Source organism: Poeciliopsis prolifica, unplaced genomic scaffold (assembly GCF_027474105.1).
Source record: "Poeciliopsis prolifica strain line A6 unplaced genomic scaffold, Auburn_PproV2 SCAFFOLD009, whole genome shotgun sequence".
In the NCBI taxonomy this organism is placed as follows: Eukaryota; Metazoa; Chordata; class Actinopteri; order Cyprinodontiformes; family Poeciliidae; genus Poeciliopsis; species Poeciliopsis prolifica.
In genome coordinates, this window is record NW_026562384.1 from 6,770,592 (window position 1) to 6,797,117 (window position 26,526).

The 26,526-nt window shown below is 41.4% G+C and overlaps 2 protein-coding genes across 7 annotated transcripts in view; one reads left to right on the forward strand and one right to left on the reverse strand.

Moving 5' to 3' along the window:
• Positions 1–15,684, forward strand: part of pdlim7 (PDZ and LIM domain 7) — a 34,976-nt gene extending 19,292 nt beyond the window's left edge. For both annotated transcript variants that reach the window (XM_055034638.1, XM_055034639.1), the window contains exons 5-11: positions 167–363; positions 10,190–10,242; positions 10,505–10,751; positions 11,163–11,343; positions 11,471–11,591; positions 14,387–14,502; positions 14,794–15,684. In XM_055034638.1, coding sequence (XP_054890613.1) covers positions 167–363; positions 10,190–10,242; positions 10,505–10,751; positions 11,163–11,343; positions 11,471–11,591; positions 14,387–14,502; positions 14,794–14,880 — 1,002 coding nt within the window. In that variant the 3' untranslated portion in view covers positions 14,881–15,684. The remainder of the gene's footprint in view (positions 1–166; positions 364–10,189; positions 10,243–10,504; positions 10,752–11,162; positions 11,344–11,470; positions 11,592–14,386; positions 14,503–14,793) is intronic.
• The window catches only part of unc5a (unc-5 netrin receptor A), a 198,086-nt gene that overhangs the window by 17,433 nt on the left and 154,127 nt on the right, over positions 1–26,526 (reverse strand). For 4 of the 5 annotated variants that reach the window (XM_055034637.1, XM_055034636.1, XM_055034634.1 and 1 more), the window contains 3 exons: positions 24,654–24,818; positions 24,357–24,535; positions 17,095–20,486 (listed from right to left, as the gene is read on the reverse strand). In XM_055034637.1, the coding sequence (XP_054890612.1) occupies positions 20,321–20,486; positions 24,357–24,535; positions 24,654–24,818 (510 nt within the window). In that variant the 3' untranslated portion in view covers positions 17,095–20,320. Of the gene's footprint in view, positions 1–17,094; positions 20,487–24,356; positions 24,536–24,653; positions 24,819–26,526 lie in introns of those variants that run through there. The other variant, XM_055034635.1, reaches the window with a different exon arrangement.

Here is a 26,526-nt window from a genome sequence, read left to right on the forward strand (position 1 = left end):
CAGCTGGAGTACACTCTAATCATTTGCTGAGAGACTGAAAAAAAAACTTGATGGGATTGTGCAAGAGCAGACCTTTTTTGTTGTGGTTTTTATTTTGTGCGTGTCAAATGTCTAACTGCATGTTGTGCCCTGTGCTGCATTGTCTCCCTCTCCCACACCCACGCAGGACTCGCTTTCCTCGGCTTCTGCTCCGCCAAAGTACTCCTTTGCCCCAAGCACAACCATTAACAAGATGGCGAGGCCATTTACAGCAGGTGGTGCTAGCACTAACTCAGGACCCGTTATTAAACCTGTGGCCTACACACCTAAGCTTAACACCGGGCACTCGCTGGGTCTCGCCAGCACGCAGCAACCTCAGAATGGGTAGGTGGAAAAATGAGCGCAGTTACCTCCTGAGCTGCAATGTGACTAATGTGTTTTTTGTTTTTTTTTATGATGTTCTTGAAGTCTCATTATTCTGGCGTCTCATTAAAAAGAGAAAGTAACTCCTTCAGTATCGAGGAGAATGTAGTTCAGTCACTGCTGCTGTGTACTGCCAAAATTATGTCACCATGTAAAAACATTACAGAGTAGATAAACACAGCTAATGTATGCTGACTCACTGCTCAACTCAACGTAATAAGTTTTCCACCAGATGGCAAACATTGAATGTGCTTTAGATTGACAGCCTTGGAGTTTAAGTGCCACTTGCTGCACTGAGCAGGGATATGCTCCATTTAATACATCCTTACAGCAAAGAGAAAAAGCTAATTTAACCTAAAATATGGATGAGGCCATGAGTCATCATTGTATGACTGTGTTGTCTCATTTACATGTACTTTAAATGATTGTATAGACTTTGGCTTTCTTGTTGTTGATTAATGGCAAAACTTTACAAAACCCACCAGAAATTGAATCGGTGGTCTATTATCTATATTTATTGGCACCATTGGTAAAGGCCTTAATGTATTCATGCATTTTCCAGGCACTTGCTGCCATATCTTAGCAGAATCAAGTAACTATTTTACCTTTAGTTGAAAGTACTGTATACATCCAACATGACTTAATTTTTTTTATGTCACCTCTGTTGCCTTGAAATTGTGCCTCTCTTTCTTTAAGAAGCTTCTTCTTTTTCCTACATCACACTTTCAGTAAAATAGTGCTTCTCCATGATGCTGTTTACATCCATTCTACATCCATTCATCATACAAACTACTGAGAAGTAGTTTGTATGATAGCAGACTCGCAACTCTAATTAATTGCTGCTGTTTATAGTATGTTTCTCAGTCATGCATCAAAAAATCCAAGCAACACTCCAGGTATGCTTTTGATGAGGGATTGACATTACAAAATGATACAAAAATGTAGATTTTACATCAAACCCCACCCTTTAATATAAATTCATTCAGTAGCAGAATTTCACACTGTGTTAATGTTAAGGCTGATGCGTGTTCTTGTTCGTAAGACTGCATGTACATACGTATTCGGGTTGGCAGACTTTCAGAACAAGTCAAAGTACTTGTCAAACAAAATGGAAATACCAAGAAGACAAAGACTTTGGTAACAGGCGAGTGAAACAGTCTGTCCTTCAACGTCATATCTGCTCTCCTTTTCAAAGAAACTGAATTCTTTGAAGCATTTTTTCATGGTCAGCTACATTTACTCTCCCGAATATTTTTCAAGGATACTTAGAAAAATAAACTCAAATCCTAACCAATTCTAAAAGTGGCTGCGTGGCATTGAAGAGTCTTCATGGAAAGGATTGGGCGCTTCTATTAATTTGGGTAATGGTGGTGTTCTGCTTGTAGCTGCTATTGAAATATGGTCCGTCTCTTTATTTAGCCCCACTCATAAACTCTGACTTCTCACAGCGCTTTATTTGCACACTCCAAATAGACTGTATACAGAGTTTGAAAATTATGTGTAACTGCAATTATTGGTGATAGTTTTTCTTAAGATATTCTCTTCAGAATTTGGCTGAGTGCAAATGGAATGTGTAATATACCCAGGTTAGGAGCGCAAAGACAGATTTGTGATTTATTTTCCTTTGCGGAGATTACACCAACATCATGTGTCACTGCTGTGGCATTTATCATTATTCACGGGTTTTTGGAGTACAACAAAGATTCGACAAACTCCGGCGGCACGGAAATTAGGCAGAGGAGGGTTTTTTTTGTTTTTCCTTGGCAGAAACATCAATTTGCATCCCTGTGAAAAGCAAAAGGGGACAAGAGGAGCGGCACAGCCAAAGGTTTTGTGCCAGTCTCCTGACTCATTCTGGGTCAGGGTGACAGCAGATGATTTGACAAACAATGCTGTCCTTCTCTCTCTGAGCTTGTTGACAATAACAGCATGTCTCGTGTCACTTCTCGCGTGCTATCTGCATATGTTCTGCTGTGTTTGGCCTTCGTCACATATTGACATGTTCTGTTTCTTTTCCCTCCCTTCCCCTCAAGCTGAGCTCTGACCTCTTTCTCTCACTTTGTGTTTTCTTCCTTTCTTTCAACTTCACAGCTGGAAGTCCTTGACAAGTTAGTATACTTCTTTGGATTTTTATAGTCTTGTACAAAAGAAAGTTTGCATTTGAATTACCAGTTTGGATCATGTAATGAATAGCTTCTACAGTTTTGTTTGAGTTGATCTTGAGATTCCTTGTGTATCTCAAGAACATCTATATTTAGATGTTCATTTTATTTTGAAGATGCAAACATTGTAAGATTTTTGAGTTTTTGATGGACTGATTACACAAAACGCATAAAGTAACCAAAAAGAAATTTCTCTAAACCACATAGGGTCAAAATCCAAAATAAATTGAAACTGAATCCTATTTTTTGTTTTAAATGAATTGAGCTTGTTTTTATATTACCATTCAACCCTGCCTCAAGAACATTTCATATAAACCTTTAAAAAACCTAAATTAATCTAGCATTTATACCCATGATTGTGACGTTACATTTAAAGGGTCATGACCCTCATCAACAAACATCGGAAGTGAGAGACGGGAGTATTGAGTCATCATGTCAACTAACTGATCGCTACCAGATTATTCCCTCTGAGAACATAGACATTCTAAATATGAATAATTTCTTCCTTTATTTCTGTTATCTTTAGGAGAAAGGGAAGTGAGCTTCATTTTAACTTCAGCTCTTGATCTATGAAAATCTCATACCTTTTACTCTCCTCTCGTTTTGTGTCCTTATTTGTTTTCTGGTCTGTTCCACAGGGGCGAAGCCACTTATTATGATGATATATACCAACAGTCCAAGTAAGAGGCAGCTGCATGCAGGCTGGTTTGTCAGCTCAGTAGCTTATTATGATCAGGTTGTTTATGAAAAGATAGCGAGCAGCAGATGCTCTTTGGTGCATTGGTTTACAGAATGGAAATGGCAATTCATTAGTGAGCATTCATCCTCTCTCCTCGTCTTGCTTGTTGATGAATGTACGCTACCGTTGACCTAGTGCTATGTTAGAAAGATGATTGAAAGGGAAAAAAAAGCTTCTTATGCAGCTTCTGAAGTTGTTTATCAAAAATAAAACCCTTAGTATATTCTATTTTTTTTTTCTGTTAGATAGGGTTATCAGCTTTTTGAAGCAATGTGAGCCCTGCCGTGCAAAGCAGATCTTTGCATAAATGGCTGCATGGTGTGGGTCTGTTCAGACGGGGTGGTGTTAACCATGCCTGCTGTTTGCTCCTGCTGCTGCTGCCTGTGTGTGCAGGCACGGCCTCAGGGTGGACAACGTGCCCTGTTTTATCCCCAACGACCGGAGCAAGAAGAGGCTGATAGAGGACACCGAGGACTGGCAGCCCCGCACCGGCACCACCCAGTCTCGCTCCTTCCGCATCCTGGCCCAGCTCACAGGCACCGACTTCAGTAAGTCACAGCCTGAGCTAGGCGGACAGGACAGTCGGATAGGCCGGGGTGTGAAGGGGAAGAGGAGATCACATGTAGGAGGGAGGTTGTTGCCGATTTGATGTGATCTGATCATAGAGGCGCTCAGTGAGGGTGACAGATGAGTGAGTGACACAGGAAGGTAGATGGCAGCTTTGTCCATTTTTTACCGATTTCCAGATGTCTATAGTGACAGCTATGAACTTATCTCCTAACATCTGTCAGTTTCATGACATGTCGGCTAGAAAAATGGTAGATAACAGTAGAAAGCATAGCGTCTTATTCATCTTTATGACTATTTTGAATAAAACAGAGTAGGTGAGTATTTCCTCAAAGTGCAGCACTCTGATATCTTTATCTTTCCTGGATCTCTCAGTGCAGGACCCAGATGATGAGATTATGAAGAGGTCAAGGTAAACTCCTTATCGCAGTCATGACTATTTGTGTTTCTGCACTGGTTTGTTTTGCAAAAGCTTTCATTCAGGCGTTTTACTTTAAACACATCTCTAGTTTTGAATCTTCCATTAGTAGCTCGGTCTGATTTGGCTGCTTGAGGTGGCATGAGCGCTGTGCATGCATTATCCTTTGACATTTGTAAAAGGTGTGCTGTTCAGAACAGAGTCTGGTATGTTGTTTAATGTTGACCGAAAACATTGGTTATTTCAAGTAAATTGCTCATTGGCATATTTTACATTCTTAGCAAATGTAATATTATTTGAATTAAAAGCATTTTTAGCTGCATGCAGACTGCCAATAAGAAGAGATGGCTCTTTTTAAAAATTCTTCTTGTAATATTGCTTTTCATAAACAACGGAAAAAACTGAAAATAGAAATTTTGTTGTTTTGATTGACTGGAATGATTAAGCATTAAACATCCTTGATTGGTTGAAGTAGAAAAAATGATTTGAAAGTGACGTAGGATCATCAGTGGGGGTAAAAATAAATCGTGATGAGCTCCATTTGATTATAACAGTGATCAACTTGTACTGTGGTGCAAAACCAAACTTGTTTTGAAACATTTGGGAATACTATCAATGATACTAAAGCTGAAGAATGTGTCAAAAGTTGATGTAATTTCAGGAGATTTTTCACTCTTGGCGGTAATGCTTCAATAACAAATGTAGATGTATGTAATAATCCTAAAGAGGCTCTAAGGCAGAGCTCTGCAACCTGATGCTGAGCTGCAAGTGGCTCTTCAGGGCCTCCGCAGTAGCTCTTAATGGCTCTGGCCAAAAATGAAAAAGTCTGAGTGAGTAATGTCTTAAAATATCAAAGTAATGAGGGAAAAGTGTTGATTTTAGCTTTTTAGTCCCACTGGTGTAGGAAAAACTGAAGCAAAGAGAAAAAGTGACATGTCTTTAGCATAAAAATTGGAACTCATTTGTTTTGGTAGCGATTTATCTTTTGTTGGAGGACCATGTGATTTTGTGACCTCAAGCATATTTTATGTTGCTGGGCCTAGGGCAAAAAGGACTCTTCATGTTGTAAAGGCTGCTGACACAGTCCTATGGGGAACTCCCATGCAGTGAAATAATTGTTCTGCATCGTTTTATGCATGCATTTGAAGAAGCTAAACAAGAATTTACAAAGGGAGAGGCACTAGGTCTCTACAGGGTATCAATTCCTGGAAACATATTGGGAAAGTAATTAGAAGTGTGCAAAATTATTTTTTTACAGAGGTTTTCCCTCTGTTTGATTAGATGACTCAACATATTTAATTAAAAATGTAAAGTTTTGACCCTAAAATGCTGCTTTCTGATGTGGACTACATAACTTAATATATAAAATCCAGACAGTTTAGTTTAATTCAGCTTTATCTGAATATTTGGTATCTCAAAAGAACATTTCAAACATATTATGACACAATATTTGCTCTGCAAATCTTGTATATTATTTTGCAGTGTAGCCTTTCTCGCCTGTTATTTTTCCTCTAATCTGTCATCTTGTCAATTCATTCACTTTACTCCACTTTCTGCTATTGTGTTTTATTAATTTTCTCTCCTTCGCTCCATTTCCTCTTTGTCTGTCTCTCCATTTTTCGTATCTGTATTGCCTCCGGTCAGGGAAAAGTTCCTCACTGAGATTCAGAGTCCTCGTTACGCCCGTCTGAGAGACTGGCACCACGACAGGTCCGCTCGCGCCCTCAATATTAAAGTCTGAGCGACGTGCCAGGAGTCCCCCGGAGACGGAACCTGCTCACGATAGCCACACCACAAAGATGGCGAAGATTAATCCAACTGTCAATTGGTGGTTTGCAAATTCACCTTTCACATATGCATGGGGTGAAAAAACAAATAAGGAAGTTTGTGGAAACAGAAAAAAATGAAACCAAATCAGAAACAAAGTTTAGATGATAAAGTCCAAAGTGGAGCCTTGCATTCTGAGCCTTAGTGGGAAAGTCTATCTTTGAATTTCCGACTAGACGAGTTACTGTTTCATTGCATTGCTGGAAGTAAACTGGTGCGAAGATGGGACTCCTAATAGATGTCTGGGGCTTAGATACATCTCTTTCTTTGCATGTTTACAGTCATCTATAAGTTTTAATTACTCATCTCATCTTCTCATCAAGCTTCAAGAAAGAAAAGCAAAAAAAAAATAAAAATTGTGCTTTATTTTTTCTTCTTGCTGTTATCACTAATTAAAACATAAAAAAATCTAAAAAAAAAGATCTTCTGTTTCTCTGTCCTTTTTTTCCCCTCTTGTCTTTATTGTTTGAACTCATTTGACAGACACTGTTTTTTTGTCTCTCTGTTTTGCCATGGCTGACAGAATTATGTAAAAGCGCCCCAGTTTTTATGTCTTCCTGATTTAATAGGTCTTTGAGATCAGCATTCACAGCTTACTTTTATTTCCCGCAAGAGAAAATTGTTGTGCATTCAGGCATAAAAGCAACAAATGGGCACACACATCAAATAATGCTACTTGTTCGGGTCAGAGGTGAGCTGTGAGGAAATTCAGCTTCTTCTCCTGTGCTGTTCCTCAAAATAAACACTTATAGGCATTCAGAACGTAATAATAAACAAAGATCAACATCACTATTCACATCAACGTTAACTCGGCTTTAGTGTTCTTGCAGCACTGACATAAAAACAACCCCTCCTTATTTAGCTCAGAGATAATAGAAAACAAGTAGCTTATTCAGGGGGCGTAAAATTATACATTTTCACTAAAGCTGTGTCGAAATCATCTGTAAATGTATTAAAATGCAAATTTGCTGTGAACCAGTAAAGGTAAATGTGTAACAGTTTGGTGTTGTTGGTAATCCAAGCCCCTAAAAGTTTTATGAATAACTGTATCTGTAAGATGCTAATTGTTGTAGTACCTGAAGGCTGACTAACCAGCTCTCTGAGGCCAGACAGAGCTGTGGAGGTACGGTGTTAATTGTCATAGTTCAAAAGGAGCCCTTGTTAATGATGAAGCAGGTAATTTTTCAGCTAAGTTTTTATATGTTGTAAACAGCTTTTACCTCGGTAAGGGCCTAATGTTTACCTCTGGTTAGCATCTGTAAATATGGTTGAGAAACTTGGTTGTTGGAGCCTAAAACCAGCAACCAAGTTAAGGGAAAACATGCACATTTTTCCAGTACATCTCAGATTTAGGTCTGGACTTTAACTAGGTCTAACATATGCATATGCAAATGTTAGTCTTCTGAGATTAAGTGCCTTGCAAATGAGAAATTGCAGAAAAGCCAAACATTTTGGAAAATATGTCATGATCTTTTGCTTCTCCTCTCTTATCTGTTTGTCTTTCCTACACTCACAATATTGTAGAGCTCCATAACAAAAGAACGACTTGTCAGGGTCTACATAGCTCCTTTAAAAAAAAAAAATCAAAAAGTAATTTTTTGCTGCCAGATGCTGAGCTGCCAACAAACTCCAGTAATTTATTTATTTATTTTTTCCACATCGATCTGGTCGGTGAGTCCCAGAGGAGAGCAAGCTAGACAACGGAGGTGAATGTGATATCCCAGGTGTAAGGCAGAACGACGTGTGAAAGGAAACGTTGCACATTGGAGGGGAAAAAGATCTCCGATGCAGTAAAAAGTCACCTGCTTCACATCACACCTTATGCTGACAGGAGGGGAATCGTGGGGGATTTTGAAGGCTGCGGAAATGTCGAGAAAACACAATCCAGGTTGCTCAAGGTGGGAGAAACCTGCCATCAAGGATGTTGAGCAATTTGCACCTCTGACCTTCACTTAGAGAAGTGCAACTAACAAAACCTCCTAAAGTTGTGTGCAACTGGCCTGTTGCCATGTAGGGCAGCCAGACATGGGGAGAGTAAACCAAGGTCAGCGCGGTTTGACCAGGACGTGGCTTTGTGAGTTGTTAGGTTGGGTCCCAGAAGGCGCAGTCTATCAGTGTGTGGAGTAAAGGCCGGCCGACCCAAAGTGTGCGTGCCAAACACTCTGTAAGAGGCGCTGCCCTTCATTTAACCTGGCCACCAGAGATCCCTCTCATTCTGCCTTCCTTTTGCTTTGTTTGCCTGTATTTTTCTCAGCCAGAAGGTCTTACCTTCCCGAACCTCTCCACTGTCAGCCATCTTTTTTTCTCCAGACATCTGAGATTCGACTTCCTTTATTATTAAAAACACAATGTTTGGAGAAGGTTTTTCCTTCCAACCAGAGCATGATGTTTTTGCTCTTTCCACCCATAAAACTAGTAAAAAATCTAGCAGATTCTCCCACCTCCAGAAGTTGCACAATCTTCTTTGTCTCAAATTTTTTTTTTTTTTTTGCTATTTTTTTTATTCATAACCAGAACAATCAATACATTGATATGCTACACAATGAGTTTGAGTTCACAGCTTTCTCTTATCTACTGAGACAATTTCATGACGTTTCATTAGTGAATGGTGGATGGCACAGTTGATGATGTAAACATGAGTGATGCCTAAGGCAGGGTGACATTTTTTTTCCTCTTCTCCTTTCTCACAACAAAACCTCTCCAGAGCTCAGTGTGTTGGCTCAGAAGTTGTTTTTTCTTTTTTTTTCTTTCAGTCGTGGTTTGAAGATTCTCGGAAATATAGTTGCACTTGCTGCGGGTAACAGAACTTTGCAATGAGGGAAGCTCTTTATTTCAACGCTCCTTCACATGCAAGCTTGGAACAAACTCCTCTGCATCCAGATCCGCCAAGGATACGTTTCAGCACTTCTGCCTGTGAACGACGTCAGGCACTCGGCTGATTTTTACAGGGCTGCTTATTACCCTCATTTGAGTAGAAGCTTTTGAATATCTTTTATTAACTCGAGTCGGAAGTGTTTACTGAATGTATATCTGCTGGGCAGCCTTGGTTCTTGAAGCACATTAAAAGATGCGATTCTGTCTCTCAAAAGCTTTGGATAATCATAGAAAATGTTTTGCAGACATGATGACTAAACGTAAGCCTCTCACTTGATTTCATCACTACTGGAGAAACCTCTAATTTGGTGTGTTTTCTTCAACTTTAAACACCATGTGCAGATTCATCTTAATGAACTGGAATGTTACAAAAACGTTAATTTCAGTATTTCAATTCAAAAACGGGACACGTGTTTATTTGTTGTATTTTAAGCATTTAAATTAGATTATTATGACTTAATTAGATTTTTCTTTGAAAAATAAGATTGCACAAGACTATTTTATTGAAAAATTTAATTTCAATAGATAAATCTAGCTTTGTGCACAGTCATGGGTATGACAGCTGACCTTCCCTCACATAAAGGGTAAATCACTTTAGGTCATTGTTAAAGCAGCTGGTTGTTCAAGCATATAAAAGAAAGGTTGGGTGGAAGGACAAAGTATAGAAAGAGATGTACAAGCAGAGAGGATTGTGAAATTGAGCATAGTCAGTTTACTAATCTAAACACTGTGTTTAGTGGGAGCAAGAGTAAAAATGTTTCTTTGGATTGAAAAGTTTAGCTCTTTTCACCTTATCTGGAAGAGTTGTCAAGCGAAACACCAGACTCGTATAAATATGACTGGACATATTTATATTCCTGGGTATAACCTAGCTAATATTTCCCTATTAAACATATTTCTTTTAATCATCTTAGTTAATATTCTAATTGCTTGAGAAACTGGATTTCAGCGTTTTACCAGCTGTAAGCCACCCAGTCACTCCGTTTGTCATGAAATAAATCAATTGTTCAGTGATGCTTTGATGTAAACCAGTGATTTCCAGCTCTCCTTCTGGAGACTGGTGCTCCAACTCCACCATGCAGAAGCCAATACAGATGGACATGAATGCTGATATTCTGACATGACATTCAATCAGAAGGTGTCTTGGTTACTGCGCAGTGTGTTGTATTTTTTTCCTAATTAGTCATTTTCTCTCCGCAGCCTCGAGCCAACTCCTTCCTCTGCCAAGACCCAAGCCGCAGATAAACCAGATGGTGAGTTTCTGCTCCCACTGATGCATAAAACGAACCTCGGCAGCATCTGGGGGAGCTTACGCTAATAGATTATTATTCTTAAGTGTTAATAGGTGCTCATAAGCTGACTGCCGTTTGAAAGGAGAGTGCTTTATAAAAGCTAATAGAAGGTTTTAATCATAATAATAAATCAAATCTTATATTTATCGTGATGTTTATTACGATAAATGATAAGCGATAAATGCCCACCCCTAGCTAAGATCGCCTGTATATCCGACCTCAGGTTCAAAAACAGCAGCAGCGGCGGCAGCGGGAACTTCTGGTCCCTCCTGTAGACCGCCGTGGGTCACAGACCCGAACTTTGCTGATCGCTACCGGCCGGACAAAACCAGTACCGTGGTGACCCAGCACCAGCAGCCAGTCCAGCCGACGCCCATGCAGAACCGCAGCTCCATCCTGCAGGCAGCGCAGCAGGCGCCCGAAGACAGCAGGAGGACCCCGGTGTGTGGCGCCTGCAACAAAATCATCAGGTAACTCCGTCCCACAGCGTCTGCGCCGTGGAATAATGTCGCCGTTTGCTCCTTCCAGAGTCCTGTTTGAGATGATGAATAATTTAAGGTGGTTAATATGCACAACGGCAGGCTGCGTGTCTGCTGCAAATTAAGGCCGTCAGCATAATTCACAGCGTCTGGAGACATCTTTTATCACAGAGGATAAGGATTATCCTGTCATCTCTGTGAGAGACCTTAGTTCTTATTCTGCAAGCAAACAGAGGAGTTGTTCTTTAACATGCAAAGACACAGAGCGCTTATGAGAGCTGAAAAGATGCCTAGTTTTTGTTTACAGAGATCACTGGGCTTCTGCTGGCTGCTATTGTTAGTGCGTCTCTGTTTTGCAGTGGATTCTAGAGTGAACTTTGATGTGATGTGAATGTTTTCCAGGGGTCGGTACCTGGTGGCATTGGGGCGATCCTGGCACCCAGAGGAGTTCACATGCTCCCAGTGTAAGGCGGTCCTGGAGGAGGGCGGCTTCTTCGAGGAAAGAGGCTCCGTCTACTGCACAAAGTGCCACGATAACCGCTACGCGCCCAACTGTGCCAAGTGCAAGAAGATAATAACTGGGGTAAAGCCAGAAAAATCCACTCAAAATCTCCTAATACACGGGAGATGTATCGAATGTGAAAAATGATATAGTTGTTGCTTTGCGAGGAGATTATGTTCCCAACGGCAAATCTTTCATCCGCTTGCAGGAAATCATGCATGCCCTGAAGATGACCTACCACGTTCAGTGTTTCAAGTGTGCAGCCTGTAAGAATCCCATCAGGAACCAGGCCTTCTACATGGAGGAGGGCGAGCCTTACTGTGAGAGAGGTGAGACACCGGACAGCACACAGCGCACTCCCCGGGTTCAGTGTCCAGCTGTGGCAACAACGGCAGTCCATCTGACACACAAACGTAAAGCTCTGTCAATATTTAGCTAATGTCAAAAAAAGCACAATTTTGCAATTAAGATAAGAAATGCTATTAAAATTACGTGTATATGTTTTTCACGCAATAAATTGTAAAAAAACAAAAACAATGCCATGCCATCATCCTCCTACAACATCCTCCTCCTAACCGAGTGTTATTCCACTCGAGTGTAATGACACTCGGTTGTTGATCACACTGATTTTGAGGCAATGGAAAAAATCTCATCCTAGCGCAAAAACTTTTTAGCAAAAAAAGTGATTTTGTTTTTTCAGAATCGGTGTTTCCAATTTTGCAGATTTATTTTCTTAATTCCAATTTGTGCGATTACATGGTCAGTAGAAGCACAGCTCCATCTGCTGCTTTCAGGCCTCGGTAAAGTGATTCCTATGATGCATGTCCTCTATTAATAGGCAATGTAACCATCTCCACAAAATAGGTTGAGAAAATAAAATGCTAATGCTTCTGTCATGGATATAAAAATGTGAAATCCTTTCAGGAATGTTGCAACAGGAGTGCTTGGTTAATGGCATGTTTAAATATGTTTGCACTCAAAGTGTTGGGGTTATTTAGCAGGTCTCCATTTATCAAAGTTGCTGTTTTTTTTTTTCTTTTACAAGAAATGATCCTTTATGGCTTAAAATGGCTCAGATGTTGAATGACTCGCCAGCGTTACCTCATTTAACGTGTGGGAATGCAAATCAGCACAGTCTGGCTGCAGCTGCTCTGCCTCAGCTCTGCTCCATCACCACTGAAAGGCTCCCAGGAAAGTTTACTTTCCCTTTTGGCTCCTTTTATGTAGGACACGGAGACTTCTGCTCTGATCTGACATCCAGTTGCTTTCTGCAGCCACATGTTGCTACTTTAATGTTGCTTCCAACAGCTTGCTGAAGGTATATCACACACAAAGTTCTAGTTTATGTTAGGAGGTGTTTATCTTCTCTGGCAGAAGGCTCCACGTTTTTTTTTTTATTGACATCCGAAACGTCCGTCAGGACGTGCTCAACGGGCTCTTGACATTTAGCCAGAGTTGCAATGAAATGGTTTACATAAAAGCCTGTTTGTGTGTTAAAATGGCCCAGTCAAAGTTCAGATTGAAATCCTTTTGAGGGTCTACAGCAGGATTTGATTAGTGATGATCATCATCTGGTGAGACTAAGCTTCAAGTGTTTTTTTTTTGTTTTTTTTTCCTCAGTAGGATGAACAAACATACGTGGGATACAAATGTTTTCTCATCTTCCTAACATGACAAAATGTGAAATAGTTCAAAGGGTATAAATAGTTTTTCAAAGCACTGCATGTGGGTTTTGGTGGATCTGTTGGGGGTGGCAGGATAAGCTGAACAGACAGTCACATTCAGAAATAAAAAAAAACATCTAACAGGAAGCTTATTTTCAAATCAAAGATAAAGTCAGACTCCATTTAGCAGCAACATAATACAAAGCTTAGGCAAAAAAAAAAAAAAAAAAAAAAAAGTGCTGAAAATCTGCATGCACAGATTGATTAGTTCCACTGCCAACTGAGAAACATCTCAACCCGTGTAACTTCACGCCCGGATCCGGTCCTACATATTTATTATAAATGCTTACTGGTGAGAAATCCACGGGTGAAGTGAGGGAGGCTGACACGCCATCACACAGCGTTGACTTCCTGATGGATGCTTGATCTTTTCCCTTCAGACGGAGGAAGGAGTTCAGGCCGCAGAACAGAAGAAACGCAGCCACTGGGTGGAACAAAGGACTTTGTCTCTGTTTGTTTTTCTTAAAAACTGCCTCCTTTGTAACAGAAACTCACTGCGGCGCATCCCGTCCCTTCCTTCCTCCGATTTCTTCTCGAAGATGTTTTTTCTTCCCCTCCCCTTATCAGGCCATTTGTCAGAGCGTTTTGTAAAACGCTCCGAGCTTTTGTGTCGTGAATTAGGCGGCGCACAGCAGTCAATCATAAAATGTGATGTTTTTATCTGCCGTAATCTGTTTAGCTCCAGTTTACCATGCATTCCTCTGTTGGCTTTTATGAATGGTGTGTACGCTTTCATTATGCCATAAATGATTTAGCGGGGCGGCGGGGTCCTTGCTCACCGCTGACGCTCCCGACGTCGCGCGACTGCTTTATCAGAGCAGAAGCCAGAAAGCCAAGTGCTCATATTCTGAATAACGCCTTTAGTTCTGATAAACATTCTGCTGCCTCAGCATCTTGCAGGGATTGAGCAGCTCTCAGCCACTCATTCCTGAGAAGCAGCATTATAACCCGACACTTCCCCCAGAGTCCTTGTGATGAAAGAGACCGACAAAAACCGGTCAAGTATCCAGAGTAATACTTCCACCTCCCTCCATCCACATACTAATCCTTCTTTAAACTGTGCACAAAAAACCCCGAGTGCTGCACAAAATGCCACAAAATTCCACGTCGTCCAGCAGCCAATGAGGAGAGGAGCCGGCGCCTGGCATCAGAGCGTTGTTCCCGCCGCTGTTCAATTCCTTTAAGTGGCTGTTCGATGGGCGATATCATCGTAAACAGCCGAGACCCCCGGTTTTATTAAACATAAAGGCTTTTACAATCTGTGTTTCTGAACTCCCCCTTACGGTGAAGTGATGTAAGAGAGGAGGTCATGGAGATGTCCTGACCTAATCTCATAGATGAGAACACTTCATTTTTTTTCCTCTCTCATTCTTTCATGTTTTTTTTTTTGTTCTCTCCAGACTACGAAAAGATGTTCGGTACCAAATGCCACGGCTGTGACTTCAAGATTGATGCCGGCGATCGCTTTCTGGAGGCCTTGGGCTACAGCTGGCATGACACGTGCTTCGTCTGCGCTGTAAGTCATTTTGATCGATTCGGGTTCTCTCTTCGGCCCACGTCTCCCGTCTGTCCCCGTCCAACCGCACCTGAACAATCTGCCTCTTCCCTCGGTTTCTGCCCTTTAACTCGTCACCTGCTGTCTGTCTCGCGATCTCCGTCTCCCGCTCCTTTCTGTGAGGAAAACTCCCGAGTCGAGTAAATAACATCCACAATCTTTGCCCTTTTGAAAACTGTGCATTGGTGAAGTTTGTCTCCCCTGCCCTGTTTCTCAATCCGTCTCTCTGTCTGTCTTCTTTCATCTGTAAAGCTCTGCCAAATCAACCTGGAGGGGAAGACGTTCTACTCGAAAAAGGATAAGCCCCTGTGCAAAGGCCACGCTTTTGCTCCGGTGTAAGAGAGCCGGCTACACCTTCAGAGGAAGCAACACATCTCCCACCACCTCCCCTTTATCCCTCCCCGCCCTCCGACAAACTCCACATCCTGTCTTTGCCAGCCACACACAGAGTTGAGCGCAAGCTTCTTTTCTATCCCGCAGACTTTGATTTTATACGCCGAGCTCAACGTTAGCTTCAAATGCAGTCCACCTCGCTGCCCGCAAAGACAAAAGCTGCCCTGCAAAACAGGAAGTAAGCAGGGAATTATTTCAACTCTGTGGCTACTTGAATTTTATCTAAAAATGAAAAAAGTCGCTCGTTTTTTATCGAGATTCATCCTCAGTCAGAAGTGACATCGGTGGTCTAAAGGAGTCAGTGAGCCTGTAGTAATCACACACCTGCAGCGCCCTTTAATGTGATGGGAAGCAGTCAGGCAGCAAAGGGGGGGCCGCTACTTTCTGCCTGATTGGACCGACCCACCAGCCCCTCCTCCTCCTCGAGAAGCACGGAGTGGTGCCGGTTCCACCTCAGTGCTGACAAGTCGGAGCCCATAGATGAAAACGTCTGATGGTGAAATCCTTAATTGGTCACATTTTAAAATATCACAGATGCGTTTAATGGAAATCCTCCATGATGTAAAGAAATTCCCCTTTTCACATTTCCAAGCCAAAAAGGGAATCAAACTCTAATTTTCCATTGTGACATAATATTATGACACTTTATTGCTGTAGCTCCGTACCATGTATTTAAACTGCTTCAGATCTGAGCTGTTTGTGTTTATAGCTCACATTTTCAAATAAAACTACTTACTTAACCACAGAAAAGACTGAAGTGCTTCTTTTTGTTCTGTCTTCATTAAAGTGTTAAAGCCAAACTTTTAGTAGGTTTTGATGAGTTAAAAAAACATGGTTTTGTTCAGACATTTGTTTCTTTGTCACATGGCCTTGATGGGTAATTATCTCGAAATCTCTAACAGTGGGTTGCTTCAGTATTTAGTATTTATTCAGCTTAAAATATTTTCCAAATATCTTGCAGCTTTTGTCTTCGAAAGGCTTTGGGTTTATTTTTTCACCAAATCATCTCTGCCTGCTTCCATTTCATGCAAACTATTTTGAATGCATTTATTGTTCTCTTGTGAGTTAGTTTATTTCTCTGTTTGGTATTTTGATGAGTATTGAAGATAATAATACTGAATTACATTCTAAAAAACGTTGCACCATATTAACCTTGAATATAGCTCTGATCCCTGTTAGGATAAGAACTACAGAGATTATGAATGTGAGCAACCTCCTGCTAGATTATTAACCATGTTCTCTGGCTTTTATTGTGCAAAATAAATGATCATAGAATGGAAAAGTATAAAATGTGGAAGACAGGAAATGCTGAGGGCCCTCTGAAGTTGGTTCCTTGAAACCAACCGAGAGATTTTCTAAACGACGAATATCTGAAACATCCAAAATAACAAATGGAATCACTAAGTCATGGAACCGCGCAACATCTCTGCAATATGAACCGAGTTTAAACTCTGGATTGCCGTGGTGGAGACAGTCTGTTCTGAAGTGGAAATTTTGTGCTGACCTTGCACATTTGTTGCACAAGTATTCTTTACTCGAAAGCAAAAATCCCCCCCCCCCCCTTCCAAAATATACTGTAACACGGTTTATGTTGGAGGCTTGTTGAAAAGTAAAAGATGTCATTTCCTTCTCAGTTACAGACGTCTCCTTTATTGTGACTGGCTGCCTTCTTGCGTGACGCCAGAATGAAGTCCATCAGTCGACGATGTGAGCTTTGCATCGTTTGCTTTGCACCGACTTCTCAGTTTTACAGCTTCTGCACCAAACTATTGTTTTAGATCCATCCATCCATTTTCTGTTCACCCTGTTGTTGTTTTAGATATGATAGCAAAGTTAAGAAGTTAAAATGAATGAAATATCCTTTAAAAAATCTTGGATGAGTTTGTTGACTGCCTATGAATAACATCATTTCATTTTTTGCAAGTAGAAACTGCTGCTATGTTTGCAGAAATTGCTGATGTGGGTGAACATGGTGGATTTGATGTGTCCGACTGTTTCTGTTTTAACTGGGACTAAGCATTTTTTTGCTGGAATTGGATCACACAGAGGAATTAAGCAAAAAATAACATAATGAAAGTCTCGATGGTTGTTTTAAGAGGACCTGAACACATTATCCTTCTTTCATTATCCATTTTAATGTAAATAATCCAGTCCTTAATGTAACAATATATAATTTATTTACAACAATTTCCGATTGAATTACTATACATAGGTTTTTGAAATGTCATAGATAGATATATATACATAAGGCCAAGTAAATACTTGAAAGCACTTAGAAACGAATTTCCAAAATTCTACCCACAAATCCATAACATTGTCCAAAAGTACAGAACATCTCCCTTAGCAGAAGTTTTTCCACTGCCACAAAAGTTTTGACAACAGTTTACATCGACGATAAGGAACACAAAAGGTTGTTTGTTTGTTTTTTCCCCCAAAAAAACAAAAAGAAAAACTCCAAACAAAGAAAACAATAGAAGGATTATACAATTGCATAAGCGCTGTGGCATGTAATAAATACAGCATTTTTGACTTGCAGAAAGGCAAGGGACATTGAACCAAGGAACTAAATAGAAAACCATTCACAAGTACAGAAGTCTATTGTTCTTAGTTCAAAAAAGAAAACAGTTCAGTCAGTGACAGGGAGGTCTGCACACACACACACACACACCCTACATACACAACACACACACATTCTTAAATATGTGCACGTCCTCCACACCGAATAGTAATGAGTGACAAAGAATACAGTGCTGAGATGCATCACAGGGTGAACTGACAGCACAAACCCTCCAACAAAAGCATTTGTGTTACAGACACGAGTCTTCCACAGAGCCGGTGTTCATCACACAGTAACCGCAGATGTGCTGCGTGACTCAGATGTGAAGATAGATGCTGTTACTGAAAATGTGCTTAGGCGACACATCCAAGACGATGACAAGGGTGCTAAAACTTCCCGAGCCACAGTCTGACTGTACAACTGCCGTGGCTCATCCCCCGAACATGCTGCGTCAACAGTGTCCGAGGACTGATGTCCTCCGGCGATTAGCCTCTCTGACTCACCGAGCGTTGGCGACTGCTTCCACCTTTGTGTTTAAATGCTTTCCGAGTGGTGGAAATAAATGACCCAGGATGAGAGCGAACAGAAAGTTCCCGCGAAAACGGCCTCTAAACCCTTAACACTGCAAATCACTGCTAGATCGCCAAAGAACAGGATATAGGCAAACACGTCACGGTTTAGACTCGACAAATGTTGCGCCAGTTAAGTGTTGCATTCTTCTTCTTTTCTTGTTTGTTTGTTTTTTTTTTGGCTTCATATTAAAATATAATTTACATTTGTTTACAAAGTGATCAAATTATGCGTCGACTTTCAGAAGGAAAAGCAAAAAACGTAAATGATGGCAACTGACTGACTCTGCAAGTACAAACGGTGTCAAAACGGTTCTGATGGATACAATGTGAGGATGTGGTGAACTCAAATGATATTCCTAAAACTTTGGTTACCAACGCTGCTGATATACAGTATGCAAAGTGACAGCACATGGCTGGTATAGAAAAACTATTTACATATTACAATGTGGCGATGATTGGGCGTAATCATCTGTTTTTTTTTCTCTCTCTCTCTCTCTTTGAAGGAATAATCCAAGGGTTTTTAAAAAGGTAACATTGGATTTTTATGGCATCTTCATATAAAAAGGGGTTGAAAGTGTTTATAAAGGGGAGGAAACATCTGAGTTGCCATGGGAAACATAAGCTTTAAACCCAGTGACAAAAAAAAAAAAAAACAGGTGCTTTTCCACCACTGAAAAGAAAAACGTAAAGGTACATTCCAGATATCTGACAATCGTAAAGGAATCCATGGACGTCTAAAGGTCGAGACATGGATGGTGGGACGGAGAAAGGGCCTTTTCCTTCCAGCTTTGAACAGACGGCTTCACATGCAACCCTGAGGCAGACAGAACTATGGCTAGTTTGGGATTGCTCACACCGTCTGTGAAGTGCACTGCTGAACCTGTTTATGTTGCCTGACTAGACACATCCATTACTAAGAAATTACTGTAGAAATTAATGCTAAATTATTATTTTTTTTTTTTAAAAAGAGAGAGAAAACACACTTTCCAGCCTTGCTTTGGACAAACAAAAAGACTGCGTGAATGAGCCGTTTATGACTGAGACGGCTCATCTCTGATGTGGAAATACTGTTTGCCACGCGGCAAATATTGAATTCCCACTAAAATTGCTTTATAAATAACATAAACAAAGCTGCACAATTATCCTTTCGACGTGACTAATCTTGCGACAGTTTTGAAGAATTTGTTTTCAGGTTTTCTGTGGCAAAGTGCGCTACATTATTCATGTAGCTTAATAAACCTTTTTTTTAGCCATGTTCGCGTGCTGGAGAATGAACGTAATCAAGGAGGTGAAAAAAAAAGAGTCACTTTTGACGACATTCGCTGTTCGCATGAATGCAGCGAGAACGCCTTTTAGCGCTATGGCTCCTTCATTAGCTAAGAAATCTAAAACGCACAAACCCCTCACCCCGCAAAAGAAAAAAAAAAAACTTCACATGATGAATGATCGGCGTAATATACTGCACAAGATGAAACAAAATCAAAGGATTTCATTCTCGGAGTGGAGATGCTCTACAACCGACTCCTCTCCTAAAGAAGAAAGGTTCCAACCACACACACGTATTGATTTCGAAGCAGAAAAAGCTGCGAAGCGTCTCGCTGAATCAAGATGTCAAGATGTTACATTCACAGTAGTGATACCGGCTGGACTAACAAAAAAAAAAAAAAAAAGGAGGAAAAGAACAGACCGTGATGAGACGCGACTTCCGGGGCATACAATCTGCTTTTAAACCTGCAACGTGCAGGCGGTGCTGCGCACCGTCGTGGTCGTTTACACGTGTCTGAGATAATGTCACGGTCACCTGCCAATTGCATATTTCACCTGAACTGACTGACAGGCCTCCTTGTTATTCCGGGTGTAAAGCAGGTTTTTCCAAACCAAGTTCATGAAAGATCGAGAGGAATTTGCAACATCAGCTGTAAGTTAGAATCTTGCATTTGCATATCGCTCCTTCTTAGCTCGCTGAACAAAAAGTGAAAGTGATATTATGTTTAAAATATCGTCAAACTTTCTGACGGAAACGCACGACTCGGCCTTCACCCTAATGAAATCCGTGGTTTGAAGATGTTCCTTACTGTTTGGGGTGTGAGTAAAAGGACACAATCCTAGATAAACTTTTCACTATTTCCTAAAAATAAAGAAGAGACACACTGGGACAGCGCTGCGCTTTGTGTCCTGCTGCTCTTTGTGTTACGTCTGCATGTTCTGCACCAGTCTCTCTCCCTCTTCCTCCCTCTCTTCTCTCTCCGTTTCTGGGTTAGCATTCGCCGTCAGAGACGAGGAAAATCATGGCCTCCTGTTTGCCGATGTCAGCCATGACGGTAGCCAGCTGGTTGATGTTGCCGCTGTGGAAGTGCTGCGCCTCCCACAGGTCCAGGATCACAGAGGTCGGGCTCGCTTTGGATGCAAAGAAACTCATGTGTCTGCGGAGCAAAGGAGACCAGAGGCAGAAGATAATGAGAGATCAGAAAAGGCAGTTTTGCATTTTCTCTCCTTTAGAGAAATCGTAGAGAGAGAGAGAGAAAAAAACCCTTTTCAGCTGATATTTTGTGGCGCTGCTGCGGTTTTTGTAGCTCTGTCAATGTCAGCTTTTGTTCTGCATCGCAGCACTATATCCCAACCAGTTCTTCCTCTTGAAGCTCAAACCAAAATCCAAAATGGCAAATGTGGAGCAATGTGTTGGCCTTCAATGCTGGATCTCAAACGGAAACGGTTTTGAAAAGCCCAACCTTTTCTTTGAGTGCATTTATTCAGTCAGCACAAAATTATTGTTATTGTTTTAAATAGAATCCCCATCGGCACAATTTTTGGTCCTCCTCGCCCTCTTTTAAAATAAATGTAATTAAAGCAGATTCAACAAACCTCTTCATAGAAATCCAAGTACTTTTCAGTCATGTTGCATCTTTCACAGATATAAACTACAAACACAGAGAATGCTAATTAAACTACAAAGCCAATTTTCTGTCCTACCATAGCAAACACGCCCCGGGAGTTACCTAATCACTTAAGCGACTTTAAGTGCTTTCATCACATGGGATCAAAGCAGAAACCTTTTCCACGTAGTAGTTTTCCAGGCCCATTTATTTCCTCCCTGCTTCTATGCTACATTTACACACAAAAAATAAATCATCAGGGCAGGCAAGAACTTTTGGGTGGAGTTTTGGAGAGGGAGTGCTAAGGATGGATGTGGAATAAATATCCTCAGTTCATATTTTGTTATCTTTAGCTGTCAGTTTTAAATCATTAACACATGGCTACAAATGAAGTAGTAAATTCTTTGTGTTTAATGGAAATCCTCCGTGATGTGATACTGTTTGATTTCATCAGGGTGTTTCTGCTCCACCTTGTTAGAGTGCGTGGCATCGTGGAATCTCTGGAATGAAAACCTTAAATAAGGAGTACCGTGTCAAATTGACTTTTTCCTAGCTTTAGATAATGTGGCAGCCATTTACTCCTCTTTGGAGCTTGAGTCCCTTCATTGAGTTTCCTCCGCTGCCCACACGGCTCCAACAGACTAGTGGCAGCAGCAGTTGGAAAACACCTGGTGGAACGGCACACCTGCTGAGCTAATCGCACAAACTACATCTCAACCCAACGCTCCTAAACACGGGAATAAACACCATAATGGAAAAGCATTGTCGGAAAGAACAGAAGCTTTTTAAAGACACACAGGCCAATTGTGAATATTTTGTCACCTTCCCAAAATAATGGTTTAAGTCATTAAGACGACTCAGGCCAATATTTTAGTAAGGTGGTGATTTGATATATACATTTTCATAACAGCAAAAGGTAAAATAGTTACTTGATTCTGCTATAAAATGTCTCTATGTGCTTTTAAATAAAATTCTTGTGGGCCATCGGGTCTTTCGGCTTTGAGACTGATCCAAACTATAAAAGCCGATCAACACACTACTAGACATCAGACATAAAATCAGCCTTCTTTCATTTCAGTCCACAGGCCTAATAAATCCTGTGATGTGAGTTGAATAAAGGAGCGAACCTCAGGCTCCAAATGAGAGAGAGAGATTGTACTTCTAGTCTGAGAAGTCACATTAGGATAAAACCGGCAGAAGAGGGTTCTGCAGAGATTTAGCAGTGAGAGTATCAACAATGGTGTCACCCAAGTTAGGATTTTTCTTCTTGACTGAATAAATGTAAACCAAAGATCGCTTTCTCCCTTACGTTTTGAGTTTCATGTTGCTACTCCTCCATGAAAAAAGAACTAGTTTAAAGACTTTTTTTTGTAAACAACTTTTAACAATCGTGGTTTTGTCCACCTGTGCTAACTGCGGAGCTTTCATCGCTTTTTAGTTGATGCTACAATTGGCCCCAAATCTCATACAGCAAATCCTATATGAACTTTTGACAGTTAAGTCGGATGTGACCTTTTCCATCGTAGGCGCGGCACCTTCCTCGATCAAACCCAATCAATGACAACAAAGCGGTGGCTCCCGGCCGGCTGCAGTTTTGATGTCGCGCGGGACCTGATCTCCCGCAGTAACCGAAGATGCTCGTTTGATTTAAAAGCCTTTTTCTGTTCTCCAAATGTCCACGGTCTCCAGGTATGACGTTAAAAGAGCAGCACAAACTCTGGAGTGTTTTTTTTTTTGTAAGGGAAGAGACAGACATTGAGATGTGTTTTAGAAAAGCCAGAGAGCCTGTTGTTTCCTCGCGTCTGCCTGCTGGAGCATTTCGTTGACGGCTACCAACATGTGACTGCTTTGGCTGTACACGCAGTGCCGACAACACTGTGTCGTTTCGAGCCAGCTGGATTTTATAGCGCAAGCGACTGCCTGAAAACAACACAGACAAGTGTTGGTCAAAAAATATCTGGAGATGAGCTTCTGTGTCATTAACCAGATTTAAAAAGAAGAGAAATAATAAAAAAGAAAAGACGGCCTGGCGTCCAACGCGTCAGCCACGCTTATTCACCTCGCTGTGCGAAACCCCGGCTTATCTTGTGCAGCTCAGACACAGACGTTAGCTCAGTCTTGGGAGAGAAAGATCAAATAAAAGGTTCTTGGCATTTTAAGTTTTATTGATCGGTCCTGTTCCGCTTGGTCTGAACGCTTTACGCAGTCAGAGACAAACACAGAAATGCAGCGTGACAGAATGCCAAGCAGCTGCTGCCTTTTCAGGAAAACATGTTGTTAAGGACAGATCAAACAACAAAGAAGTTGTTCCTTCCTTAGACCTAAATGAGAATTGATTATGTTGAGCCGAACGTCGCTAATTAAACCTGCAGCGCATCAATTCCAGGCTGGAATTAATTGGGGTAAATAAAGTTGATTGGACAAATTAGGTGCTCCTATTTGATTTCATTACGAAGTAGAAATTAAATTGGCGGGTAGGGGATCAATGTCTGGCCTCACTCTGTTACAGATGCTTGGGTGATAAAGTACAGTAACCGGGGGAACAAATTGGACCGAGGTCGGCACAGATCCAAAACTATTCCATCTCTCTTTTTTTCTTTTCGGTCGCTGATGGGCAGCTAGCTTGCAGCCTTTCCAATTACAGCTGTTAAGCAGGATGTCGCAGCCAGAAGTTTAGCAGCAGACTTTAAGCTGCTTACCTGTTTCTGAGGGAAAAGGGAAGACAGGGGTCATGTTTTCTTGGAGGAATGATAGCTGTATCCATCAAGTCCGCATTAATCCCATAATGTTAGCTGAGTCGAAAGAGGATTAGTTTGCTAAGGCATTACCTTGTTTACCTGAACTTTAGAGCGAACATGGATGCACTTCACGTTCATTGATGGTTAAGAGTTTTACAAATATAGCGAAACTCCAGTTCTGTTTTCTAAAAGCAGTGCTGGGGTTTTTGTGTCGCATAAAAATATCACAATATTTTTCTGGATTTTATGTACAACTGAGTGCATTATTGTGACTTAAAATGAAAAAGGAAAGTTGGTTTCACAATATTTTTTTGCTTCTAAAAGCATGGCACTCGTTTGATTCTGCAGCCTTTCCGAGTTATGAATTGAGAAATACCCTTCATTGCAACTCTGGACGGATTTTCACATTTTGGCACAAATACTCATGAAGAAAAGCATCCCCAAACCATGAAACCGCCCCAGCCATGTTTCATTATGAGAACAGTTTGAATTTTAAAGCCATGAATACTTTCAAAGGTTACTTCTTCATACACTGATGTTGAACAATTCCACAGAAGAAGCCTGCTTGTCTTCACATATCTGCATATCTTTAAATATAGCCTTAGATTACTCTCTGCCCGCTCACTGATGCTCAGACCGGTGATCAGATCACGTTTTAGATTATTCCAAAGTTTGCATTTACCTTTCAAGTTTAAGTCTTTGTGCTAGCATCCTCCAGTCTGCTCCGTTGGGACAGGGCGCATCCAGGCTGCCACAGATCTTCTGTCTGATGAGATAAGGGATCTGAAAGGCGCTGGGCCCGGCCAGAGCCGTCGCATTACTGTCCATTAAGAGGAACTCAGAGTCCAGACCTCGCGTGTCCTGGTAAGAGCGACCAAAAGAAACAAAATACACACCTTTCTATGCTCAGCACGGAAAACAACCTGTGTGTGAGTAATGGGAACGCTGGATCGCAGCGGTTGCGTGCTCTGGCTGTTACCTTGGCAATGTTAAAGTCGAGGGCAAAGCTCTGCCCCTCCCCCTCCACCTGCCACACGCACAGCTGGCAGGTGAGCTCGCAGGTGCTGAGGCTGAGCCGCTCCAGAGTGAACGTGCAGTGCAGGTACCGCTGGGAACCATTCCAGATGTGGTAGAACGGGATCTCCTGCCGAACAAACATCGCAGCGGCACAGTCAGGGCCGCGTGTCTGAAACAGGGCCGCCTACCTGTAATACGCTGAGATTATCATTAATTACGCTGACATAAACTGCGATCATTAGGTAAAAATGGCTACAGAAGTGAAAGGGAATAAATTTGCAGTTGCTGACAAATAGGATCTTGAGCAGCAGTTGAAAGACGACTGGCTGAGGATTACAGAAAGTGTCAAATGCGGAGCTTAAATGCTATATCTGGGTCATGGTTTCCTCTTTATCCATTTGTATGCATTTTTCTTTTCCTGCAACTACAGAGCTGTAAATGATGCTAAACATGAAATATGCCAAGGGGCACAGATACATACACATGCATGCATAACGGCTTGGAGTGTATCTGCTCTGATAGAGCTACGGTACAGTGTTTCACTGAATTTATCATGACTGACAATTTCAACATTTTTATTTCTGTTGCTCCATATTCATGCCTCATTTGCATAACCCAGGAGAAGCAGGGTAGTAATGCTGGAAAAGAGAAAGCTTTAGAAAAAAAAAAAACCCTTCCCACTTTCCTCTGAGTTCAACTGCTAACAAGACCTCACTTGGAGAGTCAAGTGGGCCTGCAGTGCACGGCGCCGACCAAATGGGGGCACTGTTACCCAGTCGGACCATCGGAGGGCGGTGGGTGAAGCACGCAAACGTCGTCAAGCGGCTCCAGGGAGAGCAAAGGTCTTTCTGACTGTGCTGCTGAGCGGGGAACAACACTTCCAAATGAACAGGCGCAGTCCAGAGAAATAAGCCTCTGCTCTGGGTGCATTGTTGCAGCCCCTGCTTGCTTGGCACAGCCTGCGCGCTCTTTGGGGACCCGGTGCTCAGTGCTTACATAGTTACAGCCAGAACATTTTCTAGCTCCCCCCCCACCCAACCCCTTTGAATAGCCCTTGTGTTGTCGTCGCAGGACTGCAAGGTTGCTGGCTGTGCAGGTAAAGAGAGCAGTGGAGGAGGAGAGAGGGCTTCCAAAAAAAAAAAAAAATTCAACCTGCAAACTATTTACATTCTGCTCCATATTTCATCCGAGCTCCCTTTGAGAGCAGCAGCTAGTTTAATCAATAAGATTGCACCTTTGGGTTCGAGCGCACACACACGGCCCACATATGCACACTGCTAAAACATGCACACAAAATAATACAATAAATTACTGAATTACTTGGAAAGGTTTAGGAAGAAATAGACACAAAAAAAAGCCCCTTGCTTTGCGTGGATGTTGAATACAAGTTGGTCTAGAACATGTCTAATTAAAAATCTGAGCTAAAATAAAAACATATTTCCACAGAGAATAACAGACCATTAAAATTAATTAGTGATAACAAGTTGCTTCTAAATAATGAAGTAATCTAACAGATTAATGAAGTAATCTAAGTAAAGAAATCTTCTAGAACACGTGTCAAACTCACGGCTTGGGGGCTAAATCTGGCCTCCAGTAGTTTGAATGTGGCCGTCTATGGACTCAAGACTCCAAGTCACATAAATCGTGGAGTTTTTCGCGACTCCAGGATTGTATAAAAATGTACGCAAAATCAACAGATCCCAGCATTGTTTTACGGTAATGCATAACTCGGACATTGTTCCAAATTTAAGTCACTACTAACTCCCAACTGCAGGTGGCAGTATTTCTTACTTTTACTTATTTCATGCGAGTAACAATGCATTTATACAAAAACA